This window comes from Peromyscus californicus, unplaced genomic scaffold (assembly GCF_007827085.1).
Source record: "Peromyscus californicus insignis strain IS unplaced genomic scaffold, ASM782708v3 Scaffold_22__1_contigs__length_63687245, whole genome shotgun sequence".
NCBI lineage: Eukaryota > Metazoa > Chordata > Mammalia > Rodentia > Cricetidae > Peromyscus > Peromyscus californicus.
The window spans coordinates 40,433,844-40,445,956 of record NW_026294525.1 but is presented as its reverse complement, the minus strand read 5'-3'; the positions used below and the strand labels follow the sequence as shown (position 1 = coordinate 40,445,956).

The 12,113-nt window shown below is 35.8% G+C and overlaps 1 protein-coding gene across 1 annotated transcript in view; it reads left to right on the top strand.

The window, feature by feature from the left end:
- Clvs2 (clavesin 2) overlaps nt 1–9,296 on the top strand; it is a 77,910-nt gene extending 68,614 nt beyond the window's left edge. The window contains exon 7 of the mRNA XM_052751305.1: nt 4,586–9,296. Within this exon, the coding sequence (XP_052607265.1) occupies nt 4,586–4,673 (88 nt within the window). The 3' untranslated portion in view covers nt 4,674–9,296. The remainder of the gene's footprint in view (nt 1–4,585) is intronic.
- The last annotated feature ends 2,817 nt before the right edge of the window (nt 9,297–12,113 follow it).

Below are 12,113 nucleotides of genomic sequence, written 5' to 3'. Positions count from 1 at the left end.
CACACATTCATTTTCTCTCTTCAATCTAGCTGCACCTCTATCACTCACACTGTTGACCTTTTCCCTTCACAAGAATTTTCTGATTGCCCTCTTAAATTCCATTGTTGTCTCATTCCCCTTTCCTTATTTATAATCTACATGGAAATCCAAACATCCTTTTAAAAACGTGATTTAAGTCATCACACAACTCCCATTTAAATTTCAGATGACTGATTATTGGATCACAAATTATAACACGTTATGACTTAACAAACCACTGTATCATCTGGCCCTGTCTGCATTTCTCCACTGGGTTATCACATCTCCTTCTCTCCTACCTTCAGATGCAGCAGTCTTCTCTACTTCTCAGCTTCTCCAGCTGGTCCCTCTCTAAAGTCATTACTTGTCACCTCTGGCTTGAGTTCTTCTTCCATGTGTCTTCAAATGGCTGGTACCTGTCAAAGGACCTCCTCAAAAAGTCTCTGCCCCCTTTGCAGCCACCCAGTCTTAACCATTTCTATGTGCCACTCATTCTACTCATTTCATACCAATCACTGTCCTTTTAAAAAAATTTCCTCATATCATTTAGCAACACTGTGAAATGACTGGGGCTATAGAATGAAATTTGTGGAGACCATGGTGACTGTATTTGTTCTGTTTTCCGAATTCCTTGTTCCTGGAGGTAGGCTGTCCCCCAAACGGCCCACTACATGCTAGCTGAGTGGATGAGTGAGTTGTTTTCTGCCTTTCAATGTCTGCCTAAAGTAAGTATTCAAAACTAATAGGTGGCATTTGAACCAACTATGACTAGTGCTGTCTACATTTCTTGGGTAGACCTTGTTAGCTTCTGGTTATCAGTAGTAGATGTGCAAGAAGTCAAAACATGTTGCTGATTCATACTGAGCACTTTAAACTGAGACTCGCTCATCTATTATCCCATGACCCCTAATTTTATGTTTAGCATTTAGCCTTGTTATGAGAACATAATTTTGATGGAGTAGCATCTCGTTTTAGATAAGCTATGTAGCCCTGATTTGAAGTCAGTTTGGATCCTGTTTCTTTACTCCAATTAGTTGGGGCATTTTGGTCCTTGATGATCAGGCTTCTAGTGCCCCCCCCCAGTTGTGCATTTTGCTTCTGATGTGAGCTGATTAGAACTTTACAGGTTCTTGTTCATTGGTGTGTGCTTATAGCATGTGAAGGTCTTGTAATCCTATTGGGATTGTCTTGCTGTGTGAATTTGCTGGGGAGAGAAGAACATGATCAGTTGAAAAGATGCCAAGTTCCCTGGAGTATGCCTGTCTTTAGTGCTGGGAGTGTCTTGTGTCTTATACTTCCAGGCCCTAGGATACTGTCTGACTACATGCAGCAAGACTAATATTTCACTTTTGTTGAATCATGTGTAACCTCTCAGGGACAATATTCCTAAAGAAAATGGATTCTGCATAACTGAATGTTTGCTGACTCGCCATGGGAGGCCTAACCTTTTCGGAGGAGGGAATGGGGGATGGTTTGGAGGGGGGAAGGGTTGTGGGGGGAGCAGGAGGAGGGAAGAGAGGGGGATCTGTGGTTGGTATGTATAATGAATAAAAAAACTCTTAATAAAGAAAAAAACAAAAAAAATGGACTCTCCCTCCTCTATTAAGTCATCAGCTGCCAATAGTATATCACTGGAAGGTGGGACTTCCTGAGTTGCCCCACCCCCACTGCCAACTCCACCCCCATAGCTCATTCATGCAGAGACTTTGATTGGCTTATTATTATGTAGGTCTTGTGTATGCAGCCACCGCCATTAGGAATTCGTATAACCTGAGCAGCTGTTTTGCTGCAGATATCCATTTAGCTGAAAGGTATGAACACTTACGACTGCATGTCAATTTGTATTCTACTGACTTGCATAATTTCACACTCTTGTTTCTTGCAGTTAACTAACAAGATGTTTCTAGTCCCATCTTATTGATAAGGAGATCAGAGACAAGAAAGATAGTGAATTCCAGTTCTAATTTCAGTGAGCAGACAATCACATTCTGTGAGCTACTTCCTTAACCCTTTTTGTTTGTCATGTGCTTCGGGTTTAGGTATGCACTATTATATTTTTATTCTCACTATGTTAATGTAAAGCAGGGGTTCTTTCCCAATTTTACACATAGAATAGTATAATTTTTAGGAGTTTTAATAGCCTTCCCATGATCAAAAGGCAAGTAAATTCACTAAAAAAGTAACTGGGATTGAAATACTTTTCTCTGAAATCTAGGTCTAAAATATTTTATCGCAGCTGTTATAGCTGCATATTACTGAGTAAATAAATATTGGATAATTAAATTTAACTTCCTTTGTTATTTCATGTGTGTATGTTTGTGTATGTTCATGTATGTATGGGCATGGGTACTTGTGTAGGTGTATGTGTATGTATGTGGTCAATGTCAGGTGTCTTTCTTGGTTGCTCTTACCTTATTGTTTGAAACATGGCCTTTCATTGACCCTGTAACTTACCAGTTTTACTACTCTGACTGGCTATGAGCTGCAGGGATCCCCCTAGTTGGGGTCAGAGATACTGACAAATACTCAGCTTGAACTTGGGTGTTGAGGATCCAAACTCAGGTCCCCATATTTTCATGACAGGCATTTTAGAGTCATTTTCCCAGTTCCTTACTTATTTTAAAAAATGGAATAAAAACTTCCAGATATACATAGTTAATGATAGACAGATTCCTTTACCATGACTGGAATAAACCACTTAGGAACAATGATGATCTTACACAAACCACCCCCTCTTTCATACAAGAAGGTAAGAATAAAACCTCAGACTAAGTGAATGAAATACAACCAGGGCAACTAAATACCAAAGACAATCTTAATTATCTTTCTGAGTGTTTCCTTTTTCTCTTGTGAAGTTGTTGTGCAGATGGAGCCAACATTTACCCACCAACAGTTATGAAAACTGTAATGCCTGAGAAAATAATGTAACAATTTAATTCCAATTCGGACAACATATTTTATATTTTTAAAATGTCAGATTTCATTCAAACTGAAGATAATGCATTGTGTATCTGGGTGTGTGTTTTAGTGGAATATTATGGCAAACACAAATAATTTATTGTTGGACTTTGTGCAGCTTAAACAGCTTTGGCATTTACTTACTTGAGATGACTAAGACAGTTCAAAGTCTGAATAGTAGATATAGTTTTATGATATTTTCTGTTTTCCTAACAAATGCATTTTCTATTTCTCTTGTTGTTCTTCACTTTGAATGCTTAATATCATTATTTTTGTATGAAAATTCATTAGAAATTGAGATATTAAAATCTTACTATACATCTTACCCTTTGATTCTCAACTCTGCCTCTCCCCTTTTCTCTCTGTCTTCTTTTCCTCTTGTTTCCTCTTTATTCAATTGTCTTTTTCCCACAAAATCACTCAGGGAAACATAGAAAAATTTACTCAGTATGTTTTATAAGTTCTAGTGCCTATTTAATATTCAGATAATGTGAAATTCATCTAAGAAACAAACCCTCTCCCCACTTTAAAAAAATGCTCCCATTTTCTTTTTCTTTTTTTGAAACAGGATTGTTTATTTAAATAAATGAGTCATTTTTTGTTGGTGAATCTTGTGCTCCTTAAAAATATAATTAGTTCCATTACGTTCTTTCTTATTAGCATGTGCAATTGTAATTTAGCTGAGAGTCTTCCTTTTTGGGAGTTAATGAAGTCTGCTAAGAGGCAAGTTGCTACAGCAAAAGGCAATTGGCTGGAATGCAGCAGTGTGGAAGAATTCATTACCAGGGAGGGCTCTAAAAGGGCAGCTGCTTCTTAATACCATAGCCATTAAAATGGCATCTCTCTGCCACAACATTAGCGTGCGCCATTGTTTCCTCTTCTTCCCATTCTCATGCAGTTTCCGGTGAGGAGCTGGTATATAATTCCACCTTCTCTATCAAAAGCATGTATGTATATGGGGTTTTCAAATTGTGTGCTTTCTTAGCTATAGACCCTTCCTGCCCAAATAAGCATTTTTATTTTAAACGTCCTTCAACATTTCTTGAAGAGTTCAAACATATGGGTAATTTTATTTGGATTTTCCAGTGGGAAACTTAACAAAATTACATTCAAATTCTGATTTGTTGTTGTTGTTGTTGGTGGTGATGTAATAATTAAAATTGAGAGATGACAAGGAAATGAGTTATAATTATTTTGGATTTGTTTTTGTAGATTATTTTAAAGCAGGAATTAAGCCTCTGTCTGGTGTTGAAATCATCATCAAAAGCATCTACCTATTAGTTTCTTTTTCTATCCAGAAATAATTTATTAGAAAATATGCATCCTATACTAGAAAATTTCAGTATCTCTAAGAGAACACTCTTGCTTAGCTGTAAGGACAACATTAATCCTATTATTTTCTGTTTAGAACCCGGGAAGCCAGAGGGGATTGTTTGCTCACTCTGATGCCAAACTCTAAATGTATGATATCCACAGCTCATAAATCTCTTGATGTGGGGGAAGAGACTTCACAGCCATGGGAGAAGCAGCAGTAGAGAAAACACTTATGGGAATGTCATGTGGATAATTCTGAGTGCTAACTCGTTGTCTTTGGCTTTATTCTTTTCAGATCACAATCAGTAGTGGACCCCACAGTACTAAAACGCATGGATAAAAGTGAAGAAGAAAACATGCAGCCTTTACTTTCTCTGGACTAAGAACTTCTCCACCCCTACCCCACCGATTAGAAACGGGAGGTACTGGCTTTCAGCAACAGGACAGCACTGTGGCATTTACCTGCTGGAAAACCTTATCCATGTTAATGTAGCATAATGCATAAGGCATCTGGCTTTCACTTTTGCCTAAACCATGGGTGCCCCGGGCTAGATTTTAAAAAGTCAATAATTTATTCTGTAAGTGCCAAGTTCTTTGTAAATACAATATAGTCTTCACATCAAGTTTGTAAATTTTGGTAGTAATTTAATTTGGGAAAGATTGACTCACAAGTTTGAGCCAGTGATATGGACTATAATAATAAGCATAAAGACACATACACTATTGAATTTAATTAAATGTATCCCTGTTTCCTATGAAGCCATATTTCTGCTATCATAGTGAATTGTTTCATCGTCTTTCTCTGAAACACTGTCAATATTCAAACATACTTGGGCACAGCAAGCAATTATTCCAGGAAATTGCTATGATTAATGTTTTCCTGTTCAGTGGTTTTCATTTCAGAGGAACTATCCTAGAACCATCATTGACTGCATTCTGAAGAAAAAGAGTGGATGATAAGCTGGTAAACAAAAAAACTTGAGCTTTTCTCTATTGTTTGATTCATGGAGTTTTGCAAGACAATTTATTTCCCCACTCAAGATGTGGAATTCTGAAAAAAGAGTGGACATTTGTCTAAATTGTTGTCTTCACAATGTTCCATTTGGTTAAGGTCCCATTGTAATCTTTGTCTGATGTACTTTAGAACATGTTCATCCAAAATTCACTGACCAAGAAAATGAGAATTAGTTCCTGAATAATTTTGACAGCCAATTTTGAACATAAAATTTATCACTTACAAATAGGGGCCTAATTTCACATCATTATGCACTTGTTGAAAATATATTCACACACAACATACATATTGTTATTGCATTCTAATAAATTCTCGATATGACAGGCTTTGAGATGTCATGGAAAATGACTTTCAGTGAAGTCAATGAAAATGAGAACATGAGACAGACTTCAGGGTACCTATTCAAGGGATTTCAATATACCATAAAATGAAATCTTGAATATGTGGCACCTTAATGAATGTGTTTTTTTCCCTTTTAAAAAACAACAAACCTCAGTATAGCATAGATACCAGAAAATGAAAAGCAAAATAGTTTTTCTTAAATTTAAGTTCATTATCATGTTGTTCTTTTATGCTTACATTTTCTTTTGAGAAGAAATTAAAAGTACATGACATTTGACAGCTATAATGACAGTGTTGGAGAGCATCTAAGACAGCATATAACAGCTTAAGTCTAGACTCAGATTTGTATATGATTTAAAGTTTTATTTCATAAATTGTATAATTACAGCCTATGTTAAACATCTCAATTTAAATTTCAAATTCCTGTGTAGAAAGGCAGGATTTTTTTTATCACTCTCCTGGCATGATGAATCTTAAGATTGAGAATTTACCATTATTCTTTCAAAAAGAACATATCTCCAAGAACTTTTGGAAACTAGTATAAGCAAAGGCATATAACAGCTTTGACATACACATTAGCCAAGAACTTAAAAAAAAAAACCCAGTTATAATTATGCAGACCGAAATCTCCAAGTTGAATTAACACACAGGTCTTCAGCAACATTGGCTGCCTAATGCTTATAAAATTACAAAGATCATGAATCTTTTTAAAAGATACTTTAAGAATAGCAACCTTCAGTTGAGTGTAGAACAACAGTGATGGTCCGGGGACTGTCCATCCTTGTGGCAGAGATCGAAGAGAAATGAGAATTAAACACCAGGGAAATTTTATGAGATAATAACTGATGCACCAATAATTGATGTGTGTATTTTTGTCTACCTGACATACATTCTACAGCCCTGGACTTTCCTTGTGTTGTAAACATGCATCAGGCAGAAGTCACTGAAATCAAATAAGAATAATGTAAGCACAGACAGCGATGTATCAGTCTCTTGACACCCATCGTTTGTTGACAGGTTTCAGAGTCTACTAGCTTCAGATGTCATCCAGCATGGCCAGCATCATTCTCCTACCATAAAGTTACTGTCACATAAAAATAACTAGTATCATCCACACTCTCTCCTAAGCCCATATTTGGAAAATTCTCATTGGCATTGCCAAGCGTCTGCTCCTCTTTAAATGAGCAACTGAAAGTTGGCTAGACGGTGTACAATATTTTTTAAAAAATGAATGAACAAATTAAAACAATGATGCCTTTTGATTTTCTAGCAATGATTTTAAAGCTGCTTAGTCAAGGGATATTTATTCAAATTTATAAATTTTCCCTTCAGCATCAGCTTAAAGCACCGTTTAAGCAAATCTTCCCTACTGCAACGTTTTACATCATGTAGCAGTGTTTATGGTACACGATCTAGTAAATAAGCATGCCCGTGTTCTTCCACACTAGATGGTTCTGATGGCTTCTCCTTTTTACTTTGAATCCTGCATTTTGCCATTTAAATAGTCTCATTACTTGACATTTGTGAACTTCTAAGAGATACCAAATCAATTTGGAATAGTCTGGTTGACCATTGTTCTCTACTTTTAAAAAAAATGGTGCTGGGCAAGGAACCCAGTCCTGAGCATAGTGGCAGGTACCCTACATCTGAACTATATGCTGAATTCCCATTTATATTTTCACTTTGTCTGACCTGCCTTTTATTTCTTTCAGTTGTTTCAAGAACAGCTGCTCCCAAAACTGGCTTAAAAATAAAGAATTCTTATCATGTTCTCAGCAACACATTTTGTTGGCTACTATATAAGATAATATCACAATATATACTCTAAAGAATATGAAGAAGTGCCTCTTTAAAATTAGAGCAAAGCATCAGTAATGACATGCTCAGTTTATTTTCACACTCTTCCAAAAAAACAAAAAACAAAAAACCCAAGATATTCTTCAGTATTGTAAGGGTAGCATGTAGATATCTCTTGAAGAAGGATGTCCAAGGGAGTGGTTTGACAATTTTCATCCAGTATTGTTTGTTGTACAAAATCAATGCAGTAACTTCAATCCATGCTATTTAAAACAGAGCATTATGTTAAAACACTATGAAGATATTAAGTAGAGTTTTTTTCAAGCAAGTTGTTGAAATGGGTATGCATGACATTATTTCAGCAATAGTTTGCATTTGTGGGGGCAGAAGCATTCCATAAGCCATTTCATAGAAAATGCTTGTTTACACTATTAAAATTCTCAGATCGCTAAAGAAAAAAGCCATGTAAGATGTTCTCTTTAATATGAGTATGCAGGTCACATAGTTAAATCCAGCTTTTAAGGTTTTTGTAACATTCCTAAGGGAACAGAATGGATTGTATAACACCATGAAAAGGGGAACATTTAGGCTTCATGTTACAAGGAAACCTTAAGAGCCATGGCAGGCTGTTTCTATTTCTACACACAAGTTCAAGTTTATCTCCAGACTCATGGTCCTTTATGGATAGTGTATTAAGGAAATCTGTTGAGATAGTTGATACTCCTGCTGCTTTATTAAAACTGCCTAGTTGGATTGGTTCATACTACCCCTTTGCTTCTGTCATTGAGTGCATATTTATTAATGATTCCTTAAAAAGTTGCCCTGAGCCATGATGACATTCCAGAAAGATTCTCAATACACAGTAAATTGACCCAAGTCCCAGCATGCACTGTTTCAACTTTTAGGTGATATGGTATTGATACTTGACATCACTAGGCTTCAGTCAGACATTCTAGTTTAGACCTGCTATGTGCACAGGTGGCCTGAAATAGCTGTGTGCTCTTTAAGCCTTTGAGGCTGCCACAAGAAAAGACACACATGGGGAAAAAATGGACTTTTCTTGTTTTCAGTTGAGGAAAATAGATTCTCATATGCTACTGCAATGATTGGTTATTGCTCAGCACTTCAGATTGGACAAATAAATAGAAATACAAGCAGGCCTTGGCTTTGTGGCATTATTAGCTCACGGCCTTTACCATCTGGAGAAGATCTTTCATGCATCCAAGATTGTAGTTTATAAAAAAACTGGAGGTTAGTTAGTGCCACACACAATGCTATGAAGTTTGTCATTTGAGAACTATGGGAACGAATCCACCTAGACTGTAGGAAAATCATAAAACTGCAATTTTTTTGGTAGTAAAATGCTCAAATTGAACCCTTTGTTCAAAGGATTACAAATGTTACTGTAGAAATGAAGATCATTTAGAAACCAAATAGTTGTGATGATTATGATAACTGCACTTTACAGCAAGGGTTGGGAGGTGTTGACACTGTAGAAGGTGTTTGTCAGGGTTTAACAGAGTTTCAGATCTCCATGCAAATATTTCTGTCCTTTCTGTTTGCAGAATTCTTGATTAAGTCAACATTATTTTTGTGAATAAAATAGACCTATAGAAAGCCTAATGAAATCTTAAGAACATCTTTAGCATGGACTGGTCCCCAACTATTTTGAAAAATCCCAATGATCTCTATGTAACTGATTTACATATCACGGGTTCAAGTCATTGTCTTATTTCTGATCTAGTTCTGTTTTGGATTTTTGTGTCATTGCATGATGTTTTTTAGTTGCAAGTTTTTATAATAAACTTAAAATAAATTTTAAAAATTCAAAATAAAGAAAGCTAAAAATATACATTTTTTTGTCTCCAAAGTTCAAATAATATCTAAGACAAAAATTATACAAGTGTTTCAAAAGTATATTACTATTTGGCTTAAATGTAATAACTATTGCTATTACACATTGTTTGTGTTTCATTACATATTATTCACTATTTGATTTCTTGAGAGAGTTCTTTGTGACAAAGCATTATGATAAAGCATATTTCTTACTCTAGGAGAGAGGAATTTTTGCCAGACTTCACAAAGTTAATAATATACCTTGAAGTCACTGAAGATTTAATACTGCTATCCTACTGTGAGCTCAGCCTGTTGGTTAAATTTTCTTTTAAGAGAATGATGTAATAATCAACCTTACTTGCCATGGATTTCCCATGGAATCAACTTTTCCAACCTAAGTTAATGCATAGCTGTAATCATGTTATGTACTCTTCCACGCCCCTGACTAGAACAATGCATGTGTATCATTTGCTGAAAGTAACAAATACAGAAGTTAAAAATATTCTTCTTAAATGAATATCCACCATAAATTTTGAACATAAATTTGGATACTGGTTGAGAAACAATGATTTTTGTAGTACTGTTTGTTGTCTGGTCACTTGGGGTACAGTGGAGCTAGTGCCTTAATTCCTTGTAAAATTCTGTTGAAGATTTTGGTAAACTGTCCCTCATTCCTTCTCCATTAGATGCTGTCTATGCTGTTCAGAAAAGTTAGAGGAATGCTTTTTGTTAGGGACAGAGACAGTCACACAGACACACAGGACAGAGTCACAAGACAGTCTTCAGTCAGAGACAAATTCAGATTCATACAAGAGACAAACAGAAGGCAGAAGGTACAGGGAGTATAAAGTAGAGATTTCAAATCTTGACTCACTCTTGGTTGAATCACTCCAAGGAGAAAGGCTTTTATTACTTTCCATAATGTGACATAGATGCACTATTAGTACCCTCATATTAATCATTAATGCGTCTAATCCACTCCGTTATTTATTCCAACAGAATTGAAAATTGCAAAGCAATATTTTGTTGGTTTGGTTTAGTTTGGTTTCTTTTTTGGTAAGTATATACACTTCTTTTAATGGTATTTGTTTTACATATGATAGATTTTGAGTTTGTAGGTGCTGAATGGGCTACATCTAAAAATATGGTGATTTCTAATGGAACACATAAAAATAGAAATAATTTTACTTGAAGAGATTATTGTTGCCTCTTGGTCAGAAATGTCTCAGTTTTTCTAATATTTGAATGTTTAAAACAGAGGGAAATATATAATTGCATAATTCACTTCACTAAAATGAATCTTAGCATTTGATCACTTCACAGCCCTTCAAAAGAGTGTAAAGAAGCTAATTTTTAAGTTGTGGAAAATAATCTTAACCACGATGTGATTTTCACATTTTCACAGAAAGCAACTTGATTCAGCAGGAGTTTAAGTTCAGACATTAGAACCATAGAACCATCCACACTGATTTAAGTAAACCTCATTGAAAATAATTTCAGGACTAAACATTAAGTAAAATGAAAATATTCAGCCTGACTGAAGAGTTAATTGAACTCTTAATTTCCTGGAACTACCAAATTTTTATTTTGCATGTATGTGGTCAATCATCACCTAATGTTTCCTTTTCTTCTCTCATATGGCTTAAGATATACAGTCACTACATTAGCGAATCAGTGCCACATTTCTCATTCAGTGGATAGTTTCTTCAAAATGGAAACTACATTAAAATAAGAAGACACTGGGTGGTGGTGGTGCACACCTTTAATCCCAGCACTTGGGAGGCAGAGGCAGGTAGATCTCTGTGAGTTCAAGGCCAGCCTGGGCTACAGAGTGAGTTCCAGGAAAGAAACTCACAGAGACACAGAGAAACCCTGTCTCGAAAAACAAAACAAAACCATAAAAAAATAAGACAAAGCCACCAAATATTGAGAAGATGGCAAAGTATTGATTAAGAGATGATTCACTCTGCACAGATGCACATGTGTGTGCATTTTTACTTCTTTTTTAAAATTGAAAACATTTCTTTCATATTATATACTCTAATTATGCTTTCCTTTCCAGTTATGATTTCCTTCCCTCCAAGATCCTCCCTACCTCACCTCCCACCTGAATCCACACCCTTTTTGTCTCTACTTAGAAAACAAACAAGCAGCTAAAGAATTATAATAAAATAAGATAAAACGAAAACAAACCAGAATTGGACAAACAAACAGAAAAAACAACAAGAAACACATTCAGATGCAGAGACACATATGATTGCACATGTAGGGAGCTTCATTTGGGGGTTAGAGATGTTGGACCTCTATTTTCCTTGGCAATTTCATTTAGATCACCCTCCTACATGGACATAGTTTAGAAGCATGAACTGTATTAGATTTCCATATGACCCTTCAAATGGCCTTTTAATTTTAGTCATCACCCCCATAGTCCCCCTTTTACCCCTCTCTTTTTCCCAACCCTTGTTTGATCCTACCAATCCCATGCCCTCCTCAACCATCCACAACTATCTATTCTATTTCCCCTTCCTAGGCAGATCCATCTGTCCCTCCTATTCCTGTATGCTATGCCTAACTTCTGTGGTTATACATATTGTAGCTTGCTTATCGAAGACTTAACAGCTAACATCACATATGAGCAAATACATACAATTGTCTTTCTGGGTCTGGGTTACCTCACTCAGGATGATTTTTTTTTTTATAACTTCATCCATTTACCTGAGAAATTTATTTTTTGACAGCTGAGTAATATTCCTTTGTGTAAATGTACCCTCTTTATCCATTCAAGTATTGATGGACATTTAGGCTGTTTCCAATTTCTGGCTATTATGAATAG